This window comes from Balaenoptera ricei, chromosome 6 (genome assembly GCF_028023285.1).
Source record: "Balaenoptera ricei isolate mBalRic1 chromosome 6, mBalRic1.hap2, whole genome shotgun sequence".
NCBI lineage: Eukaryota > Metazoa > Chordata > Mammalia > Artiodactyla > Balaenopteridae > Balaenoptera > Balaenoptera ricei.
In genome coordinates, this window is record NC_082644.1 from 27,896,751 (window position 1) to 27,921,585 (window position 24,835).

Here is a 24,835-nt window from a genome sequence, read left to right on the forward strand (position 1 = left end):
GAATTGTGAGTTGGTATAAACATTTTTCTCAGTGTTGCTATCAAATTTAAAGTGGAATTGTGTCTTTTGACCTAGCAATTCTACTTCTAGAAAAATTTGTCCTAGAGAAATACTTGCTTATGTGTGTGTGGAGAGAACATGTATAAGGATTCCAGCATTGTTCATAATAGTGAAAAACTGGAAGCAGTCAAATTGTCAGCCTTTGTTATAGTTACTCAGAATATTTAAAGTATTTGTTTATTTATTTATTTATGACTGTGTTGGGTCTTCGTTTCTGTGCGAGGGCTTTCTCTAGTTGTGGCAAGCGGGGGCCACTCTTCATCGCGGTGCGCAGGCCTCTCACTATCGCGGCCTCTCTTGTTGCGGAGCACAGGCTCCAGACGCGCAGGCTCAGTAATTGTGGCTCACGGACCTAGTTGCTCCGCGGCATGTGGGATCCTCCCAGACCAGGGCTCGAACCCGTGTCCCCTGCATTGGCAGGCAGATTCTCAACCACTGCGCCACCAGGGAAGCCCCCAGAATATTTAAAGAGGAAATATCCTGGTACAATAATCCTTGGATAATTAACTTTATCATCACTTGGCTTAAGGCAGGAATCTCACTTTTCGGTGAGACATGTTAGTAGAAAATGCTATTTTGTTTTTTCTTTTTTCATAGCACTGGCTAATTTTGTATGTGCTTCTTATTTGACTTTTCTGCCCTTTATTCATGCCCATATTTTATGAACTACAAGATAACGTTTGGTTATAAATCATTTATGTAGAAAAGTATTCCCAAACTCAGGGACTTTTCACTGAAGAAGTTTTTTGTTTGTTCATTTTTAACTTTTTTACTTGGCTCAGGTTTGCTATTTGCTCTCCTGAAAATGTAAGCTGTAAACTCATTAAGCAAGCAGGTGAACCAGTCTAATCTAGAGAAGGCAGACTTCCTCTATGTCTTTCAGTTCATCGAATTATGGAGTGGTTCAAACAGAGAACAATTTAGGGTGCTAAGAATTAGAAGTGGTCCTTCCTAAACACACACAGGGAGAAGAAAAAGAAACATCGTGCCAACTGTCTCCTGTTTTTTAGCGTTTTTTTGGAATTTCGTGTTACTTATGAAGAGGTATTGTTCTGGAATCTGGGAAAGAGATGTAAATGTTAGGAACACAGAAGCAGTATTATTATTTGCTGATGATAGAGTCGTGGGCCTAGAAGAGCCAGGATCATCAGTGAATATATGGAGGCTTATAATAAAGTCCTCAGTTACTTTGTATTATTAATGAAATTTTTTTCCAAAATTTCCTTTTCAGTAGTCTTTTCTGACTTTTTATTTGTAGTTTTCAGGATTTTGATATTCAAGGGTCCAGAAGATGCAGTTTGGACTGGTTGACGATCAAAACATACAAGAATATTGAAAGCTACAGAGCCTGTGGTTCTACAATCCCACCACCATATATTTCTTCACAAGACCACGTCTGGATCAGGTTCCATTCCGATGACAGTATCTCTAGGAAGGGTTTCAGACTGGCATACTTTTCAGGTGTGTTTTTAAATAAGAAGAAAGATATGGAACAGAATTCTATAGTATTTACTGCTCAGTCACTTTGGGACTCGCCTTCTAAACAATGTCCATTTAATTGTGACTCAATCCTCAAGGGAGCTGAGATTGAGGAATTAGAGGCTAAAGGTTCAGGTGCCGTAGATCCGGGTCTCCAAAAGGCATTTTGTATAATCCTAATAAAATGATTAAGTTTACAAACTAAGGTCAGTTTTCTTTTTAAATATTTTGAATACGTTTATTTTAAAAGGAACTTTTTCCCCTCAAGTGTTTACCAGTATCCTGCAAGTTACTTCAGAATGTATTTTTGTGTGTGCATTACCCTTGTCTTTACACCTTCAAAGAAAAGACAATCAATTTCACTTTCGTAGTTTGTAGTATCAGAAGTCTTCTTATGCTAATTCTTAAACTTTATCCAAAAAGAGTGAGCAGATCATACAAATATGAAGAACTCAGAGCATTAGAGTTATGTAAATTTTTGCTGAAAATCATTTTACATTTTCTGAAATTACATGGTCTCCTTTAGCAACATATGCTGCTTTTTCTCTTTTTTATTAAAAGCACAGTCTTTGTAATATTTACTTAGGTGCTGAAGCACATTTTCTGTCACCTATTTGCCAGTAAATAAAAGTTGTTAATGGAGAGGTAAGCATTGGCCGACATCATCAGTGTGGACTGTAGGAATCTAATGTTTGGTTTTCTTTCCCTACCTCATTATTGTTATATATTTAAGGTAGTCCACTAAGATAATCAGAATTCTATAAACATTTCAATTCTTTTCTCTCTTCTTCCCCCTCCTGTTTTGTTGAGTAAATTTATACCTTTAGCTCAGGTTCATAAAATATTTTGCAGTTGTATTAAAACAATAGAAATTATAAAATGGAAGTACCATGTTGTGGTTACATGAAATGTTAGAAATAGAATAAAGTTAACTTATGATAAACTTAGCAAAAATTTGAGTCTAAATAATGGGCTTGCAAAATATGCTATGATACACAAAGCAAAATATTGTGTGTATGTGTATATATATATATATATATAATATATATAAACAACTCAAAAAGAATATTAAAACTGGATTTGAAAAGGTGATTATTATAGAGGAGTTTTTCTTCATTGCAAAATGTTTATACAATAGAGTATTTGAAATTCTTAGGCAATACATCCTACTAACTTATATATCTTACATCACTTTACTAAATGTTCTTCAGTAAAATAGCTTCTGTAAAAACAGGATTGGTCTTTTCTCTTTAGATCAGCTGTAGAGATCTTCATGGAACAAATCATAAGTGTTTAATAAATTGTTGAGTAATCAGTAAGCTAATATTAATTTGTCATTAGAGTTTAACCTATTTTTGATCAAGCCCAACTATCATTTGGGCTAATCAACATTTATGATAAAAATGCCACTTGCTGTTACATACCCGTTAAAGAGTATGTTTTTTCCTCCTTATCTCTCCATCTCCCTCCTCCCAATGTCCTCCCAGGGAAATCTGAGGAACCAAAGTGTGCTTGTGACCAGTTTCGTTGTGGTAATGGAAAGTGTATACCAGCAGCCTGGAAATGCAATAACATGGATGAATGTGGAGATAGTTCTGATGAAGAGATCTGTGCCAAAGAAGTGAATCCTCCAACATCGGCCGCTTCCCAACCCTGTGCTTACAACCAGTTCCAGTGTCTATCTCGGTTTACCAAAGTTTACACTTGCCTCCCCGAATCTTTAAAATGTGATGGGAACATTGACTGCCTTGACCTTGGAGATGAGATAGACTGTGATGTGCCAACTTGTGGTCAGTGGTTAAAATATTTTTATGGTACTTTTAATTCTCCCAATTATCCAGACTTTTATCCTCCTGGAAGCAATTGCACCTGGTTAATAGACACTGGTGATCATCGCAAAGTCATCTTACGCTTCACTGACTTTAAACTTGATGGTACTGGTTATGGTGATTATGTCAAAATATACGATGGATTAGAGGAGAATCCACACCAGCTTTTGCGTGTGTTAACTGCTTTTGATTCTCATGCGCCTCTCACTGTCGTGTCTTCTTCTGGACAGATAAGGGTACATTTCTGTGCCGATAAAGTCAACGCTGCCAGGGGATTTAATGCTACTTACCAAGTAGACGGCTTCTGTTTGCCATGGGAAATACCCTGCGGAGGGAACTGGGGGTGTTATACGGCACAGCAGCGCTGTGATGGGTATTGGCATTGCCCAAACGGAAGGGATGAAATCAATTGTACCATGTGCCAAAAGGAAGAGTTCCCATGTTCCCGGAACGGCGTCTGTTACCCTCGTTCTGATCGCTGCAAACTACCAGAATCATTGCCCAAATGGCTCCGATGAAAAAAACTGCTTTTTTTGCCAGCCAGGAAATTTTCATTGTAAAAACAATCGTTGTGTGTTTGAAAGCTGGGTGTGTGACTCTCAGGACGACTGTGGCGATGGCAGCGACGAGGAGAATTGCCCGGTAATCGTGCCTACCCGAGTCATAACTGCAGCCGTCATAGGGAGCCTTATCTGTGGCCTGTTACTGGTCATTGCCTTGGGATGTACTTGTAAGCTTTATTCTCTGAGAAGGTTTGAACGAAGGTCAGTATCAAGACAAAACTATAGTGCTTATGCTCTCTACAGTAAAAGCGTGGCCCAAATATTTACAACACATTTTTTTTAATGAGATTAACAATATATTTTTGTTATATTGTTGAGAAATAAATACTTCTTATGATTTATAAAATGACTATGAAAAGCCTATGACTCAAAAACCTAATAAGAACATTAAAAAACAAATAAATACTAAGAGTTATGAGGTGAGAAAAGCCAATCAGTATTTATCAGTTCCTGTTTTCAGGTTGATCTGTCTTACAGGAATTTTGCAAGCTGTAATTCTCGGTGGTTGCTCTTTAACCTCGGTTTTTATAAATATTAATTCAACAATTCCAGATATTTGAGAACCTTCTGTGTTGAAAGCATTATACAGGTGAATAGAGAAATGCGTAGGAGTAATCTCATGGGCAGTTTACACTTAGAAGGAAGGAACAGTTGGGTAGAATTAGATGACAAAAAATATAAATGTTGTAAGAGCTATAAAATAAAGTGGTATAAAAGTCGAAGATCTCAGTTAAGAAGTGGTTCAGCATTAAAGGGTGGCCTTCAGGGAGAGCTGTCTTTTGTGTGGTAGAGGAGAGACTGGACCTGGGAGAAGTTGATGGCAGAGAGGCCTTCTAGAAAGCTCCTGTGGAGACCATGACCGTCAGTCCCGGGAGAATTACAAATGATAGATACAACAAAGAAGTCACATACCAGACAGCTAAGAATAGATGCACAGTATCACAATAACCAAGTGCATCTTATCTTTGGTTCAGTATCAATGGCCAGAAAATGTTTTACTACATTGCAACATAAGAGTACAATGAAGACCAGAGGTCTTGAGTTTCAGAACAAGTTATTCCAGAAAGGGTTTTGGTGACTCATTTCACTCTTTTCCTTATCTGAAAAGTAAATGTGTTGGACTTGATGAATAAAGTGTCTTCTAAGAATTTTCAAATACTTTCACCTCAAGTCTCAAGCCCCTATGTTCTTAGGGGTTTAAAGATCTAGTACTTTTATCTTTTACGGGGATATCTAATTTATTAAAACTTAGTGATCCAGACCCCTAGTGTGAAACCGCATGAGACTAAACTGTCTGCTTCATCTTTGTGTTCTCAGTGTAGGGTAGTATAGATACTCATCAAATGTTGGCTAAGTAAGCTTTACAAATGAACAAGTATATTAAAATTCAGATTGTTTTAATTGTTGATAATTTAAAAATTACTGTTTTGGCTTGCCTTTTTTTAAAATCCTTTTCATCCCCCTGTTTCTCTCAAAGATCATTTGAAACACAGTTGTCCAGAGTGGAAGCAGAATTGTTAAGAAGAGAAGCTCCTCCCTCTTATGGACAATTGATTGCTCAGGGTTTAATTCCACCAGTTGAAGATTTTCCTGTTTGTCCACCTAATCAGGTATGTTGCAACTTATTATTTCTCTTTCCGTACCTCTTAAAATGAAATCTATACTTGTATATAATGGTAAAGTATCCTTGACTGTGTCAGAATTTTTGCAGTCAAGTTAAGAATTAAATATATGGAGGATTTGAAATTATACAGTTGACCCCTGAACACCGAGGGGGCTAGGGACACCCACCCTCCGTGCAGGTGAAAATTCACATGTAACTTTATAGTCAGACCTCTGTGTCTGGGGCTCAACATCAATAAATTCAACCAACCATGTATCATGTAGTACTATAGTATTTGCTATTGAAAAAAATCCACATATAAGTGGACCTGTGCATTTCAAGCCCATGTTGTTCAAGGGTCAACTCTAATTGTTTCATTGTATTTTAACAAATTCAGAAGTATACTTTTCATTCTTTACTTCTGATTTGGTTAGGTGATTCTTAAGCATTTTACTGTTTAGGATAATTTAGTGCGTTAAAATTCAAAAGTAAAGTTTGACACCTTATTTTCTACTTGAACTATTTCAAAGATTTAAAAAGAAATACTAAAGTTGATATGCTTAGTAATAGATTAGTAACATGCTAGATTAAAATAAAAGTTGTTGAAATTAAGTTAACATTTCTACCTGACTTGAGAGAAAACTTCTTCACAGCTGGATTTTACAGTGCTTAAAAATTCATATCATTTTCTTTAAATAGTAACTCATTCTTTATTAATGTTTCTGAATTCTTTAAATTTTTGTGAGTGTTTTTTACTTCGGGTGTACATTAAAGTGATCCAGTTATACATATATATATATATTCTTTTTCAGATTCTTTTTCATAATAGATTATTATAAGATATCAAATATAGTTCCCTGCAATTTCTTTTTAAATTTCTTTTTCAATGCTTACAATTGTGCCCAGGGTTCTTAAGGGCATTAAGGTTTCTACATTTAAAATGTAAATTCATCCAGAATCATTTCTAAAAGTTGTTCCCAGTATCAGAATTAAGAAAAATTGATGAACATTGTTTTCCCAGTAATTTAATTCTGTTCAAAATGAAAGACCGTTTCCTTTTTGTTAAATAGGTTTCCAATTACAGTGGGTCATCTTATTTGAGTCTTTTAGGAAATCTTTGTGAGAATTTGATGTAATTTGCTAAGTAAGTAATTCAGAACTTCCACTGGTTGGAATTTTGTGTGCAACATAGGAAAAACCTACATTGTGGCTTTTATATATTGTTGTCCCTGCCATGGGGAAGGGTTCTTTTTAGGTAGGAATTCAGAGGATGGTTAATTCCATCCACCCACTCCACCATGTATCACCCCACCCCTATATCCTGAGGCTACCTTCAAGAGGTTAGTCAACTGTGAAGTTAGAGGGGGCACAGTCCACACAAGACAGCCCTTACTTCTAAAACCAATTTTAAGTTCCGGGGCTCCCAAACCATCCTCAGGTTTGATAATTCACTAGAAGGACTGAGAACTCATTGAAAGCTGTTTTACTTAATAGTATAATCTGGTGTAACTATTATTGCTGGGAAAGGATCCAGATTAAATCAGCCAAAGGAAGAGACACGTAGGACAGGGTTCAGGAGGGTACCAAACACGACCCTTCCAATTGTCTTTTCCCCATAAAGTCAGGACAGTGTTATTCTCTCGACACAGGTGTGTGACAGTATGCACGAAACATTGCCAACTAGGGGAGCGCACCCAAACTCGGTGTCCAGGGTTTTTACTGGAGCTCCATCACATAGGCATGATTAATTGCACACGTGGCTGATCCCAGTCTCTAGCCTCTCCAGAGGTTGACTGATTCTGCTGACTCAACTCTCCCACGCTACATCGCATTGGTGTGGCTCAGAGCCTCCACCGAAAACGCGGTGCTACTCTCTGGCTGGCCCAAGTTTCCATGCAATGACACTCCTGTCAAAGCTGACATTCCAAGGTCTGAGGTCTCATCCCAGAAGTAAAGGGCAAAGGTCAGACCTCACTTTGGGTAAGGTTTCAATTCTTTACTACCTACTACAGCATTTTTGTAGGGTTATAATTTACCCTTGTGAGGGAATTCTGCTTCAACAAAGTTTTAAAATAAAATATGTTTGCAAATGGTAAACTAGATTTTATTCAGTTAATGAGATTACACTCTTATGTTTGAAACTTTTGGTAATAAATTATCAAATTTCCTTATTTGTTTTGAAAAAGAAAAATAATCTTCTGATTACCAACTCATTCAAAATAGCGATCCTTTCTGAAGAATCCTTTTCTTCTGCTTCATAAATGGAAGAAGTATATAAAATTATTCCTAAAACAATCATGAGATCCCCTTGTAGACTAATGTTAAATTGGCAATCATTTAATTAAATAGACTTTGAAGCCAGTAGAGAGCTTCATCTCACTGACAGACTATACTGTTAAAGTCGGCTTTGAAGTGTGCTGAAGGCATTGTGGGTGGCAGCTGCATAAAAGTGGAGGATATCTGAAGAGCCTTGTATTCATTGCTGGATTTAATGACAGTGCTCACACAAAGCCTTAGAACGTGAATGTCAAATGAGGAGGACCAAATCTATGGAGTTCATAGGGATGTGAGCCACTTTTTTTTTTTTTTTCAGTTAGTTTATAGTTACATTCCCAATTGGTGAAAACTCTTACTCATTTATATAGTAAATTTTATGTGCTGATATTCAGATTTCTTATTGGCAATCTGTTATTTACTAAGGCTAGACTATGAAATATTCCTGTGATAGTAGCTTCTTAGCTTTCTGTGAATTATATTCCAGGAATTATGTTCAAAGGGTGTATATGGAAATCGCAAATCTATATGGAAAACCTGAGGCTAGCTGTACGGTATCAGCTTGGATTTACTTCAATACCAGTCACAAACAGAGATGGAAAACATATGTTATCACATCTTCTTATTCTCTTCCCTTCCTTTTTTCTGTGGGGGGATAGGCAAGAGCCATTCATTTTGGCGGAGGGAAACTGTATCACCTTTTGAAAGGGAGTATATCAATTCACCATTGTTTCTTGGAAATACTGTATTTTAAATACTAAATGCCAGATTGATGAAAGCTGTGTTTGTTCCAAGTTTGATTACTCCTTTTTGTAACCACTAGATGGAGCTTAAAGACTGTTTTTGTAAATACTGTAGTTTTTTTTTTTTGTTTTTTTTTTTTTTAATTCCGATAGTCATTCATCTAGAAAAAAGAAAATCTAGATGATTTTTCTTTCAGTTGGGCAATATGGTCACCTCCCATATGCACTAATTAAAAATCACCAATTTTCAAAGAATAAGGTTATAATTTATATTTAACATGAAGCTGTAGAAAATAAGACATAAATCTTTTTTTTTTTAAAGACTTTTTTTTTTAAAGGAATTCCTTTATTTTTATTATTTATTTATTTATTTATTTATTTTTGGCTGTGTTGGGTCTTCGTTTCTGTGCAAGGGCTTTCTCTAGTTGCGGCAAGCGGGGGCCACTCTTCATCGCGGTGCGCGGGCCTCTCACTATCGCGGCCTCTCTTGTTGCGGAGCACAAGCTCCAGATGCGCAGGCTCAGTAGTTGTGGCTCATGGGCCCAGTTGCTCCTTGGCATGTGGGATCTTCCCAGACCAGGGCTCGAACCCGTGTCCCCTGCATTAGCAGGCAGATTCTCAACCACTGCGCCACCAGGGAAGTCCAAGACTTAAATCTTTAAGATTGAGAAGGAACCCAAATGTTTCAGATACCATTGAATAGGGCTATAAACAAATTAATTTCTTTGGCTTTTTGTTTCCTGTGCTGCATTACAAATACAGTAATTCCTTTGTTTATGACAATATAAATAAATTTGTATTTATTTATAATAAATATTTATGGATATTTATTTATGGATATCCTCAATTTATGGATATCCTCAATATCCACTCATTCAACAAATCCTTGAGAACCAACTGTGAGATATAATTTTTACATGTTTTGGAAGGTTTCATCCTTGTAAATCAAGTCTAACTTGTGCTGTGTTAAAACAAAAAAACAAACAGCCTAGTTTTCACACTCCTTTAGGTCATTTAGAGAATTATTGTAGAGATTCTTCTATCTTCGTAGCTAAAGAAGTATCAAATACTTTTATTTTCCATCTTTGGTGCATTTCTAGGATTGGATTACTATGTGAAGTTTTGAAATAAAATTGCTGTTGTAATTGGCATTAAACATCATTTTAAAGTTCATATATAAAATGAAGTATCGAGAAAATCTTAAACACAGTGAACAGTGGTTCAAGTTATAGGTTAGATTCTGGAGTGAGGTGAACCTGTATCGATGAGAGAATTTAATTCATCCTCCATAGACCGTAAAATGAGTAATAGAACTTTCATCCACAACACATGCTGAATAGAAGGGTGTTTTCCATCTTAATACCTCGTCGTTGTTAGCTGTTTTAAGATCTTTTCTTTTTTTTTCTTTCTTTCTTTCTTTCTTTCTTTCTTTCTTTCTTTCTTTCTTTCTTTCTTTCTTTCTTTCTTCTTTCTTTCTTTCTTTCTTTCTTTTCCCGCAGCCTTCTGTTTTGGAAAACCTGAGGCTAGCTGTACGGTCTCAGCTTGGATTTACTTCAATCAGACTTCCTATGGCAGGCAGATCCAGCAACATCTGGAATCGTATTTTTAATTTTGCAAGATCACGCCATTCAGGGTCATTGGCTCTGGTCTCAGCAGATGGGGATGAGGTTGCCCCTAGTCAGAGTACCAACAGAGAACCTGAAAGAAATCATACTCACAGAAGTTTGTTTTCTGTGGAATCTGACGACACAGACACAGAAAATGAGAGAAGAGATACGGTAGGAGCATCTGGCGGGGTTGCAGCTCCTTTGCCTCAAAAAATCCCTCCCACAACAGCGGTAGAAGCAACAGTGGGAGCAAGTGGAAGTTCCTCCACTCAGAATACCCGAGGTGGTCACACAGAAACCGGACGGGATGTGACAAGTGCGGAACCCCCAAGTGTGAGTCCGGCGCATCACCAGCTCACGAGTGCGCTAAGTCGTATGACTCAGGGGCTACGTTGGGTACGTTTTACATTAGGGCGATCAAGCTCCGTAAGTCAGAACCAGAGCCCTTTGAGACAACTTGATAATGGGGTAAATGAAAGAGAAGAAGATGATGATGTCGAAATGCTGATTCCAGTTTCTGAAGGAGCTTCAGACTTGGACGCGAATGACTGTTCCAGACCTCTTCTTGATCTTGCCTCCGATCAAGGGCAAAGGTTCAGACAACCATATAGTGCAGCAGACCCTGGAGTAAGACCAAGTAATCGCGATGGCCCCTGTGAGCGCTGCGGTATTGTCCACACTGCCCAGATACCAGACTCTTGCTTAGAAGCAATGCTGAAAAATGAAACGAGTGATGATGAAGCTTTGTTACTTTGTTAGGTACAAGAATCCCGTCAGGGAGATTGGATACAAGTTGGAGCAATATCCATTCATTGTTTTGGAACTTTACAATTAAACTAGTTTTAATTTAAAAAGAAAAAAGATGCAGGGTGATTTCTTACTATCATATGTTAGCCTGCATGGTTAAATTAAACACCTGTAACTCTATAAACTTTAGAGTTTACTATTTTAGCAGCTAAAAATGCATTATGTATTCAGATTGTTCAATAATGTTCTTCCATTTGTTTCTAATTGTTTTCATCCTGGTACTGTAGTTCGCAGTAGAGATATGGCTGCAGAAACTCATTTGACTGTCAGTTTCTATCTATCCTATGTTAAAACATTTCTTTGTTCAAAATAATACCTTCTTTTAATTGAACCCTTTATGCTTTTGCCAATACATCTTGTAACTTAATATACTAGATGTTAAGGTTGTTAATATAAAAAGAGAAAAAGTCCTTATTCTCACCTGTTTTTATTTGTATAACATCTGTCTAAACATTATTAGATTTCATAATATGAGCTTGTCAAAGGGAAAAAAACTGTCTAAAATTTTTTCTCATGTTTAACATGCAATGATGTGAAATTTAGATAGAGTTAGATAAATTAATGGCAAAAACAAAACTCTTTTATAAATTTTCTAATGTTAACTTTAATACTCTAATATGGTACAAACCAAATGGTAAAAAGCCCAAATCATTTCTTTTTTTATCTCTATTTAAGGACAGAATTAAGCGGATGAAGATATTCTACTATGCATTAAATCTTGAACTTTATAAAATATGTACAAAAATTGTACAAGATAAGTTCCAACTGGTAATGTCTTTCCCTGATACAGGGTTATGCTTGTATTGGACCCTAGGGATTTGCACTAAAATCATATCAAGGTCTCAGATGAGTTTAGTGCAGAAGCACTATCACTTTAAATACTATTATTTGCTATCATAATGACGATATATTTCCATAACTTATGGGGGGGGCGTGAGGGGACATTTTTATTACAACTTGAGGTTGCTTTGCTAGTTTCATATTTATTTGTTGTATTTAAAAACTGCATTATAGTAAGAAAGTGATTTCTTCAATATATTTTATTCATAAGGGGAGGATCATGCTACATGTTGAAAAGCAAATTAAGAAATCATTCAGATCACCTCCCTTTTTTAAGTAAAATGAATTGCAAAACCCCGCATATTTTTTTATTGTCAATTCCCATTTATTTATTCTTTAGCTGTCTGTTTTAGTAGCTTAATGTTTGAGTATGAAAAATGTATTTGTGTATGATTATTGCTATTTATTAAATTTTAAATACTTTGCTGAATGTCATTTTAAAGCATGTTTGAGGTCTTGTGTATTTGTCGTGTTATGCTGTCAGGAAGAACTGACTGAAATGTTTTAATATGTATCAAAAATTAAAATGACTTCTTTTTTTTGTATTGCCTTGAGGTACTTTTTAAATCAAAGTTTCTATTTATTTTTGTTCCTTTGGTGCATATACAATTTCAGGCCATGAAATATGCAGTGTGTCTAGAAGAAAAATTAAAGAGGGGATGTCTTTCTTAACTCCCTTATAGTAAAGTAGTAGCTTACACCAGTTCTCAAGGGTAAAAAAATCCCTAAGGACCTGGACATTATTTTGCCTTTAATTGATGTGTCTTATAAGAGTCAGTAACTATATCAGTTCTCTTTTTATATTATTTTCAGATACATTTTAGACCCCTATACAATATTTTACTGGCAGAATTTGGGTTACCAAATTAACCTTGTTTAGGTCCTACTAATTATATACTATTATGTATAGGTTTTTTGTTTTTGTTTTCTGACATATATTTTAATTTCTTTGTTTAATTAACTAATACATCTTCTTGATTCAAACAGTAAAAAAATTAAGTCTCTCTCCTATCCCTGACAGCCATCTTCTAGTTCCCTTTCAAAGAAATAGGTACCAAGACCATATTCTTGTATACCCTCCAGAAATACCATATAGATACATAAATGTATCTATATGTATAAATGCTATATGATGTAATACAAATTGTAACATACTATGCATTCTTTTTCTGCACCTTTTTTCAAGGGAAAAAGTGTATCTGCTACTGGTTGAATGTTAAAAGTACAGTTGGGTATTTCTGTTATTTGACTTTTCACATTTAAAAATTTGATCTATCCTGAATTTAAGGCTCCAGTTTTTCTTCCTAGGTAACTACCTAGTTACTGCAAGGCTGTTTATTAAATCTGTCCTTTCCTTGCTGTTGGAAATGGCCCTTTTATCATATTGCAGATTTTCATATTATGTGGATGTATTTCTAGACTCTAATTCCATTCTCTTCAATTGACTTGCCTTTTTTTTTTTGTACCAGTCCTACACTGTTTTAATAACAGTAATTTTTAAATGTTCAAATATTCTTGCTTATTTCTCCATTTGAACTTTAGAATCAACCCTTTGTGTTCCACAAAACAAATCCATTGTACATTTATTTTTTTGGACAGTTTTACTTTTATAGGTCAACTTGGGGAAATTTGACATCATTATCATGTTAAAGCTTCTATCTAAACCATGGTGCCCTATCCAAAAATGGTTCCCAATTTGTTCAAGTCTTTTTTGTTGTTTCCTTCACAGATGCTTCGCATTTTACTTTACAGAGATCTTGTACATGTTTTTCAAGAGTTCTTAGAAATTTTATTATTTTTGTTACCATTATTAAGGAAGTCCTTTCTGTTTATAATTTAGTCTGATTTTAGTATATATGAAAGCTAATGACTTATTTATGTTAATTTTCTGCCCAGCTACCAGACTCTCATTTTCTTATGGTTTGTAATAGTACTTCAGTTAATTCTTTTGTGTTTTCCAGTTATACAGTCATGTCTTCCAGTTTGCATACCTCTTTATGTCTTGATTGCATTGTCTAGTACTTCTAGAATAATGTTAAAATATATTGGCTATAATGAACTGGGTTGAGATATATACATTTAATCATGTTAAGGAGTATCCATTGATCCCTATTTTAAAATAAATTAGTCAAGAATGCATGTTGACTTTTATCACATGCCTTTTCATTTTCTATGGAGATGATCATACGATTTTTCTCCTTTGACCTTTTAATATATTTTGTCATTTTGAACCATCCTTGCGTTCCTGAAATAAACTACTTGACCATATGTATTATTCTTTTAATATATTTCCAGATTATGTTTCATATTTTATTTAATATATTTGCATCTGTATTCATCAGTGCAGTTAGTCCTGTGTGTGTGTGTGTGTGTGTGTGTGTGTTGCACGCTATCTTTAATAAGTTTTGTTATTAATTTTATGCTGGTAAATTGGTAAATGTTTTTCCTTTTCCTGAGTTCTGGAACAGTTTGCACAGCATTGGAATTTTCTCTTCCTTAAAATTTCAGTGAATTTATCTGGTGCTGGTGGATGTTCGGCAATAGCTCTTTGACAGCTCTTTTAGTATCTGTTACAGTAATTGGTCTGTGTAGTTTTTATGTCTTAGCTAGGATCATCAACCATCCATTTTGTCCATGTTTTCAAGTTCATTTGCCTAGAGGTGAGCAAAGTTACCCTCCTCTTTTCTGCGTATGGCTCTTTCCCCCTTACTATGTATTATGCTTGCTGCCTTGTTTTCTTAATTAAGATGGCTAATGGTTGACCTATTTTGTTGTTGTTTTTGTTTGCTTGTTTCCCCCAAGTGGTATGCTTTGAACGTCTCTTCTGTTATTTTTCTGTTTTCCAATTAATTGATTTCCTTAAATGTCCTCCTTTTTGCTTTCCTTAGTTTATTTTGTTGGTTTTTTTTCTAACTCCTTGAGTTAGCATTCAGTTTAATCATTTTTATTTTTTCTTAATTATTAATATGAGATTTAAGGTGTGGACTTGAGTACTGCTTAAGCTGAATCACTTAGGTGAACTAGTGTTGTCATTACTATTATATTCTAGGTGTTCTGAAGTTTCAGTTTTTATTTCCTCCTTAACCGACAAGTTGTATAAAAGAAGGCTTTTTCCCTTTTTCTTTGCTGTTTTTTTCCCCCAGATAATGGCAGTTTGGTGTGGGTAGTGGTTTTGTTTTCTGACTCTTTTATTAGTTGTCATGTTTTGGCATCAGGATCAGAGAATGTTATGTGTATTACATTTACTGTGGAGAGTTGATTGTCTTTTCTTAATTTTAAAATATTCCAGGATCACTTTAAAAAAGTATATTCTTGGTTTACAGGATATAGATTTTAATAGATATTACTCAGGTTTATCATGTATCAGTTAGATCTTCCCTCCTGTACTTTGTCTTGTCTTATCCATCTGTCTGTCAGAGCTCCATTGTTGGTATAAAGGAAGAGAGGGGGAACCAAGGGGCTGTGTCAGACGAGCTCCCGGGGCAAGATCCCCGCCTCAGGTCATGTCACTTACTAGGACTGAGAACATAAGCACGTGATGAGGGCAGTCTTCCAACAAGCTGTTGGGGGTTTGGCTGCTACTACTGCTTACCACCGGCATCCACCGTTAAGCTGGAAATAAATGCATACGACAGGTTAAAAGAATAAAGGAAGAACGAGCAGATTGACTTCACAAGGTGTTTGTCGAGTCCCTACCACAGACCCAGTAATGCTGACAGCGGTGACCTGCCTGCTGCTGCTCTCCATTCAAGCTGCTTGGCCATTCCCTCTCACCCTGCTGAATTCCAGGCAGAAGATGACAGCAACTTGATCGGACTCGTTTTACTCAAGTGGGCCCTTGTTTAAAAATTGATAGACATCTCTGCAGAAACTTCTTATGAGCTAGTCTCCGAAGGCCCAAAATGTCACTTACGCCACATTCTGTTGGTCAAACGAATCACTAAGGCCAACCCAGGTTCCATAGAGAGACTCCACTCTCCATAGCAGATGTAACAAAGAATTTGTGACGTCTGTAATCGACCCCAGGACAGTGCCTGATACATAAGAAACACCAAGTTGCCAGAATTAATATTTTAAGCAGAAAAACAGTGCTACAGTCCCAGTAAGAAGCTCATTTGCCAAAAGGTTATCAAATTAGCTCCTCTGTCACGTCACGTACATGAATTGTGCATATCTTAGTTGATTAGAAATACAGTAGTGTAACAATTTGCTTTAGCATATTCGAATGAGAAATCATAGCATTGATGCAAATTTAGATAAGCATGTTTAGGCATTTGATGAATGTTAACAATTAGTTATTTTTCAGCTAAGTTTATTTCAACATGTTATCATAACCTGTAAAATATTTTTAAATTTATTAGAGGCAACATCGTGGATGAAAACAATGGAGCCACATTGCCTGTCCCGCTCCTTCCTATCGTGCAATCTTCAACAAGTCCCTTAATCACTCTGTACTTAAGTTCTTCATCTGTAAATGGGGATAATAAGGCTGTTGGAAGATTAAATTAATGTATGTAAAGCTCTTGGAGCAGTGCCTGGCTCATTGTAAGGACTACATCTTTGCTATTATTGTCATTGTCTGAATGTTAAACAGAGAACATCTCTGAAGCTTGAATTAAATCAGATCTTGTATGTGAAAAGTCCGAAATGATTCATGGTTTCCAAAGGTCGTGAAGATGTGCTTCCCAGGTGCTTCTGAATGCAGCCGCTTCCCCTGAGATCATCGTGGAAGTGAACCGGCAGGTCAAAGTCAAAAGGGGAGCAAGAAAAGGGGGGGAAGAAAGCAGTAGCAGCCCGCTTGTGATGAGTTGAAGGGAGCTCCAAGACCCAGGAAACAGGATCGTGCTGCGCTTGGGGCCTGAGGAAATTACCACAGTGACTGAATCTGGAGAAAAGTCTTCACAGGTCTCCTAGAACCTGGTAATTTTTAGACCACTTAGTTCTTCCATTGTAGCAAATGTGCATCCTCAACATCCAGAGGGAGAGAAGCCTCATTTTAAGGGTTTGGGGAAAGGATAAAAGAAGCCTGATGTCTCTGAGCAACTGCACCAGCCTTGGCCTGGCTCCCTCAACTTCCCGGTTCCATGAAGCAAGGGTGGTAGGCTTCTCCGTCACCCACGGAGTAAGACATGCCTAACTCAGGGGCGGGTTCTTAAGTTGGGAATAACAACAGTGGTTGGGAGGATTAAATGAGAGTGAATGAGGATTAGTGAGTTAAAATAGTGTCAGGTGAGTGCTCGGTAAACGATAAATGTGGCTACAGTTGATGATGGTCAGGTTATCAATGCACTGCTCACCCTGCTCTCTTCCAGCAGCAACTCTGTTTATGTCTTGGGCTTTCCTATAAGATTTCATTTGAACAAAGGGTTTTGAGAGTTAATAAAATTTAGAAACCAGTGCTAGAACATGACAAGACTAAGTTGCCGTATGCTAATCTAGGGCACATATGGTTTACTGATCATGAAGTGCCTTGAAAAGAATTTACAGAGTGATTTCAAGTAACGATACTGAGATGTCAATTGGAGTGGATTTTCCCACGTGCTGGAGGGAGGCTAAAGCCCAAGGAAGCTTAATATCCTCCAAAAAAGGGATATGTAAGCTTTACTAAGGAGAAATAATAGAGTGTGGTGGGAAAGCATGGACTCTGAAGTCAGACACATAACAGTTTGACTCCTGGCTCTGCTACTTTAGGAGTTTTATAACTGAATAAATCACTTGATCTCAGTAAGCCTTGTTGTGTCATCTGAAAAATGGGCTAACATCCAGGCTTGAGGGTTACTGTAAGGATTAAACTAAAGAAAGAAATAAGAGGTTGAAATAAATTTTGATTGTGATTATTACAGACTCATTTTCAAATAAAAATGACCTTTTTTTCGAGCTCCCCTCCACTGAGTGTTATGCATTTTGTATATTAGTAGAGCTTTCTTTAAGAGCATATTTCTTACAGTAATCATTCTCCTGTTTTCTTGATTACAGGGCAACTTATGGCTGTATCTCAATGAAAAGTAGATTCACTAAACAAAGGTAGAGTGGCATCTTGGCACAGACGTCTTTATTTTATTATAAAAAGGCCAAAATGGTGAACTTCCATAGAGCCCCAGACCAAGATAGATGTGGCTACAAGCTATGGACTTCGTAACATATGTTGAGCGAGTATAAATAAAAGACATACAGAGAAGTGATTTCTATTAAAAAATTATAGTAACAAACAATATTAAAAAAACTTTTCTCAATTTCACTACAGTATCAGATTTCACTTGAATATTTATACTTCTCTCATCTGCTGAGCTCTGATTTCAAGGAGCATAGAAATTCCTTATCTAATTTGGCTTTTAGATTTAGTTTTTACTTACCTTAAATATAGACTTTGTTATTGTGCATTGTGTAAATTTCAACTTCACTGGGTTCTTATTACTTTCCTTGGGTTGGAACTTACATTATTGCTGTTTTCGATGGAGATTTCACCATACAACATAATTTCCATTTCTCTAGCTCATGAGTTGCCATTAGAGATGTTAGCCAAGTGCACAAAGCAATTCTTCGTAACCTTTTCCTAGATTTGGAATGAAAATAAGCATCCATGTTTAGAGTACTTCCTGAGAACCAACCACAGTACTAGATATATCACACTTTGTTTACCCATTTATCAAATGATGTTTTTTTGAGTTATTTCTCCTTTCTGACTATTAAGAATAATGCTACTAGAAACATTCATGTACAAGTTTTTGGGTATATACCTAGGAGTAGAATTTCTGGGTCATAGGGTAACTCTATTTAACTTTTGAGGCACTGCCAAACCACTTCCCACTGTAACTGTACATTTCATTCCTACCAGCAATGTATGAGGGTTTCAATTTCTCCACATCCTTGCAATGTGAAAATATAATACAGCAAAGAGTCATACTGCTTCCAATCCCAATGAGAAAGGCAACTTCCTGAAGCTTCTGCTGATGTTTGAGAGGATAAGACCTACCCCACAGATTTGTTCTGAGGATTAGAAATGAAGTACATCAGGTACACAGTGAACTCTTCTTAGACGTCACCATGGTCTGTGATAGGTCTTTGAATACAAAAATGAATACCATGCAGTTTTCATTTTCCAGAAGCTCACAGATTAGTGCCCTTAAGTACAGTTACACAACAGACGGGTAGTTGGTATTATCCTTGACCTTAAATCACATTTTCACTGTGCTTGCCTTGTCTAATACTAAATACCTCTCACAGCAAGCAGAACAGTAAGTTTCTCCCAAGATGTATTTGTTTAAGATGAACAAAAGTTTTAATAAAGAAGGAAGATATACAAATCTAGTCCCTTCCAGTTATATTAGAGAAATGAAGTATAAAATGAGATGGCACAGACAGTGCAGAGACAGAAAGGTTCTAATTCAGAGGGTGTGGGCCCCGGTGGGACAAGTGCAGGTAAAAGGGGCAGCACCTTGACTACTGTCTCTCTCTATCTTATGGTCTTCCTTTTACACGGATGCCTCCAACATCTGGGGCATCAGTCTCGACACTGTCCTGTCTACATAACTGTAAACAGTGTCATGAGGGCTCCAGAACGGCACCTGCTGTCCCTGCTTCAGCCCCAACTGTGGTCACGCTCAGGACCTCCCAGGATTCCTGGGAAAGTTGAGGTAAATCCTAGTAAGGTCCGCCTCTGAATCTTTTCAGCTTTAGACCTTGACAGCATCAACAGCAAGGCATAGGAAGAGTTTTACTAAGTGGCAGAACCGAAGTTGAACTCTCCAGAAGATACCCAGCAACTTACTTTGTTTCCATGTCTCAAGTCAACAAAATACAAAAGACTGAAAGTAGATCAGTGGTTGCCAGGGGCCAGGGCTGGGGGAAGAGGATTGACTGCAAAGGGGCACCCGGAAACTTTTCTGAGTGATGGAAATATCTTCTATCTTGATTGTGGTGGTGGTTACATGACAGCGTGTTTCTGTCAGAATTCATAGTACTGTACACTTGAAAAGATGGATTTTGCTCTATGTGCTTTACTTTAATTTTTGTTAAGAAATTAAATATATAAAATGCATATTCAAACCCTCTTTGGTCTGTGTAGCGAAGTCCAAGTAATTTTTTTAATGATTTACTCTTGACTCTTAAAAAAATAAAACTTTCTCAAAATGAAATCTCAGAGATGGTGGTTTCTGCACTCTCATGTTCATTGCAGCATTGTTTCCAATAGCCAAAACATAAAAGTGTCCATTAACACATGAATGGATAAAAATGTGGCATATATATATATATATATATATATATTGTGTGTGTGTGTGTGTGTGTGTGTGTGTGTAAAATTAATAAACAGAAACCTCAATCAAATACAGCTGGGAGACCAGAGGGGGAGCTCTCACCTCCTGCACCTATAGCAGAGCCCCGCAGGAATAATGACTCCTCCTCATTCCTGGCAAGGACTCAGCCAATGAAAAGCCATGGACTCTTTGTTTACTGTAGCCCTCCCTGCTTCTTTTTCCCTCTCTTAAAGCCTGTTCCTTCCTTTGCCCAGTGGCTTGCCATGGCTGGAGACCCCAAATTGCAATCCTTTGCTGATCCCAAATAAACCCATCTTTGCTGGAGAAATATCTGGCAGTCTATTTGTTTCAGGTCAACAAATGGAATATTATTCAGAAAAAAAAGAAGGAAATCCTGCCATTTGCAACAACGTGGATGGACGGTGAGGATATTATGCTCATAGTGAAATAGATCAGAGAAAGACAAATACCACATATGATCACATATGATCTCACTCATATGTGGAATCTAACAAAACCAGACTCATAGAAACAGAGAACAGATTAGTGATTGTCATGGGCAGGGCTGTAAATGAGTGAAGGTGGTCAAAAGGTGCAAACTTCCAATTATAAGATGAATAAGTTCTGGGGACTTAATATACAGCTTGGTGACGAGAGTTAACAATACTGTGTTGCGTACTTGAAAGTTGCTGGAAGAGTAAATTTTAAATATTCTCACCACACACACGTACACAAAGTTGTAACTATGTGAGGTGATGGATGTGTTAACTCACCTTATTGTGGTAAACGTTTCACAATATATGCATATATCAAATTATTACATGTACCCCTTACACTTACACAGTGTTATATGTCAATTACATCTCCATAAAGCTGGAAAAAGTTCTTCTCAAGATCAGTAAAATAATTTCATAAGCTTGTGGATCTCACATTTTAAAAAGTGAAACTATTAATAAGAAGAAAATGCTAGAATAGAGAAATGAAACAGTTGGTTTTGCTAAAAATAATATCTAACAAGCACTATGCTATGGGCTTTACATGAATTATCTCATTTAAAGTGTACAGCCCTTAATGGGTTGCTACCACTATTCAAAAAACGAACAAAACAAACAAAACAAAACAAACAGACAAAAGAAAACAACAAACCCCAAAAAAAAAAAAAACCAAGAGGCTTAGGACCATTAAGAAACTTAACCAAGAATCCACAGATGTGGACTTCCCTGGTGGTGCAGTGATTAAGAATCCGCCTGCCAATGCAGGGGACATGGGTTCAATCCCTGGGCCAGGAAGATCCCACATGCCGCAGAGCAACTAAGCCCACAAGCCACAACTGCTGAGCCCGCACACCACAACTACTGAAGCCTGCGTGCTCTAGGGCCTGCGTGCCGCAACTTCTGAGCCCGCATGCTGCAACTACTGAAGGCCACGCACCTAGAGCCCGTGCTCCACAACAAGAGAAGCCACTGCAATGAGAAGCCCGTGCACTGCAACGAAGAGTAGCCCCGACTCGCCGCAACTAGAGAAAGCCTGTGCGCAGCAGCGAAGACCCAACACAGCCAAAAAAAAAAACCAAAGAATCCACAGATGATAGGTGATAAAACCAGAACTCAAATCTAGATCAATTTGGCTCCAAAGTACAAGCTTTTTAATTTTACTTTATTACATTTTTTCTAATCAAGGGGGCGCTTCCTCTATTTCCTTGAGTATTATTTCACTGCTGAAATATAGTTTGCTAGGAAAGCTCAAAATAACTTGGAAACCGTGGCACAGTACGCATGAGGTCAAGGGGCAAGAGAATTTCTGGAAGCATACATTAGTGCTGCTGGCAGAAAGGGCAGAAGAAACCTTTGAGCCGAGCTTGGTGCTCCTAGGCCATCCCTTGAGAAAGCAGCGTCTTTTTGTTCAAGGGGGGACACTGATAGGCACTGTCATAGGCTGAATTAGGGGGCGCGAAGATACCCAGATATCTTTCTAGTCCCTGGAACCTGGGAAAGTTACCTTACATGGCAAAAGGGACTTTGCAGATGTGGCAAAGTTAAGCATTTATTGAAATGAAGAGATCATCCTGGATTATCTAGGTGGCATGTCCTGAAAGTTTTCCCCCAAGGCAGGTCAGTATTGGTATATTAGATCTGGACTCACTAAATTTGTTTGTTACAGGATGGAGCACTTTTTTTAAACCCTCATGACATTAGTTATCTGAGCAAAAACATAGACCAGCTCCCCAATATTTAGATAACAATCTGAAGCAGCTTTGCAGCCCCATGTCAGAAGTGCTCGAGGTATAAAGAGTGATGGATGTAGGAGTTCATTCCGGGATTATGCTCATCCATTTATGTAACCTGAGGCCCAAATGCAGCCAGGATTTGAACCTGGCTTTAGAGTTTGGACTCACATAATGAGTAAATTACAGGTTCCGGAATGAAAGGCTTACCTCCAGCATTTACTGTTAGGTGACCTTGAGCAGGTCATTTTACCTCAAAAGGCTCATCTGTTAAACAGGGAAATAGTATTTAGCTCAAAGAGGTGTTGCGGAGGACGAAGTAAAATAAGGCATGTGAAGCATTTGGCCCAGTACTGACTTGATTCAAGTACTCAATAAACCTTAGCTCCCGATGCTGGTATTGTTATTCAGGGCTATTATTTCCTCTTTCTGCCTGGGAGGTTCAGGGAAGAGTGCCCTCTGGAGTTGTGCAGTGGCCAGCTTTCTCTCTCTGGTCCTACAGAGACCACTGCCGGCTGCCAGAGAGAAAGATGTTGTCCCTGCTCATGACCGAAAGGTCCCGCCAAGCATCGTCCCCCCATGACCTACATCTGGATTTACACTCTGTGCTTGGCACCCTTTCCTAGCACAGCCCCTCTGCCTCAGTGGAGGGACCAGAAATAAGAGAGCCCCAAATCTAGAAGGCAAGTCCTTCCTGGTCTCCATTGCACTTATCTAGACCTGAGAAGAGTTGAGCTCTAGGACTATGCCACGCACTCCGTGGGTGGGCGTCTTGTCCCTGTTCACAGAATCACAAGACTTTTAAAAGTGCAAAGGCTGGGTCTTACGAGCTCTTGTCAACTTAGCTCCTCATTTTTCAGTTGAGGAGAGAGAGGCCCTAAGAGTAAGTGGGTTGCCCAGACTCACACCAGAAGCTTGCATCGGAGCCAGGATTAGACGCCTAATTCCCATCCATGCTGCCTACCTGCCTCTCCTATCGCTGATTCAGGTATAACCTCATCACCCTGCCAGGGACTTGGATCCCAGCGAGGGTCAGGGGACTGGGGCTGCCCAGAGCCCCCAGCTGGGGCGCACTGGAGACGCCCGGCTCTGCCCCCTCTCTCCTTGCTCACTCTGGCTCACACACCCTCGTTGTCTGCTCTTTCTGCCCCACGGACAGCTTTTCCTCCAGAGGAAACAACACCCTGAAATCCCCTCAGAGCCACAGGGGCCTGGAGTAGGAGTGGGGGTGGGTTAGGAGAGTAGGGAAAGCAAACTCAGTGACTCCAGGGCTTCAGAGGACTTAAATACACCTGGGCCTGGTGGCTTTGTTTCCCCAAAACCCTGAGCTGCTCAGTGAAGGAAGTCACCCTTTTCTGCTCTGCCTTTCTGTCCCTTTAGACCATCAGTCAGGGCTGGGAAGGCCTTCCTTTCGAATTGCTCTCACCTACACTTCAAAGTAGATATGTTTCTGTGGGTTAAGCTTTCACAACCTTTGTAACCCTCCTTTAAAATGAGTCCTCTAAGGAGTAGTGGGTCCTCAGACACACTTTGGTATGTTAGTTAATCAAACTGATTCTTTCTCCAGCAAGAAGAAGGCAAAACAGCAGGAGTCTTGCTTCCCGCCTTCCTCCAGTGCCAAGATCATCGTGTCTGGGATTACTTGTTTCATGCCCACTGAGGGCCCGTGTGTCTGGGTGCAGAGGTGGCTGAGTAGGGCAGAGAAAAGGGAGGTGAGGGGTTTCTGAGGACAAGCTTCCCCTCTGAGCACGTTTGCTCGCCTCCCACCCGGCAAGCTGGTGGACGACATCCGGCATCTAGACATGCCCAGCGTCTGGACAGTGGTGGCCAAAAAGGGGGAAGACACCTTCTTTCTGCGAGCTGGCTTTTCTCCTTAAGCTTACCCAACACACTCTTCTGTGCGGTCAGTGAATCTCAATGAGCTATTTCCTCCTGCTTCAGTGACATTCTACAAATCCCCTTTTCTGATCAAGTTTGAGTTAATTAAATGTGGACAGTTTATGCTGCATTGTGTTACAGGGCATTTTGTGATATAAAGTGTCTGAGATAAAGAAACCTTTGAAATCATCATCTGAGCTTCAGAAAGGATGTCACAACCACCCTGACACCCAATCTTACTTTCCTAGAGTGCTGTTATATGTGTAGCTTGGCAGAGTTGCATATTTATTATTATTCTTTTCATCTTTACACAATGGTCTTTTGACAATAATTGCATAACCTTCTTGGGCTTCTTATTCCTGGCTTGACAGCCAAATCTATGGCACTTTATTGATGTTTCCTAATTTTTAATCATTTTGAGGTTTGTGTGATCTGAGACTTGAGGAAATTTGATAATAATAACACCTTGCATTCCACTATTAAAAATGCCATCTCCGAGGTCACATGTGACCGACCACCTACTCCCCAAACTCGAAGTACCTTCCCATCCTCTGTCAGTTGATGGTTGAAAAGGACAAAAGAACCAAAGTAAACCAGCTGAAGCAAACACTGGAGAGTCTGAAAGAGGGGACATCAGGCATGGCTGGTTCCAGGAGCACCAACGGTGTCATGA

The 24,835-nt window shown here is 38.3% G+C and overlaps 1 protein-coding gene across 1 annotated transcript in view; it reads left to right on the plus strand.

The window, feature by feature from the left end:
- LOC132366911 (low-density lipoprotein receptor-related protein 12-like) overlaps positions 1 to 11,410 on the plus strand; it is a 119,571-nt gene extending 108,161 nt beyond the window's left edge. The window contains 5 exon segments of the mRNA XM_059924366.1: positions 1,319 to 1,521; positions 3,027 to 3,850; positions 3,852 to 4,132; positions 5,409 to 5,541; positions 10,051 to 11,410. Coding sequence (XP_059780349.1) covers positions 1,319 to 1,521; positions 3,027 to 3,850; positions 3,852 to 4,132; positions 5,409 to 5,541; positions 10,051 to 10,917 — 2,308 coding nt within the window. The 3' untranslated portion in view covers positions 10,918 to 11,410.
- Positions 11,411 to 24,835: the final 13,425 nt, after the last annotated feature.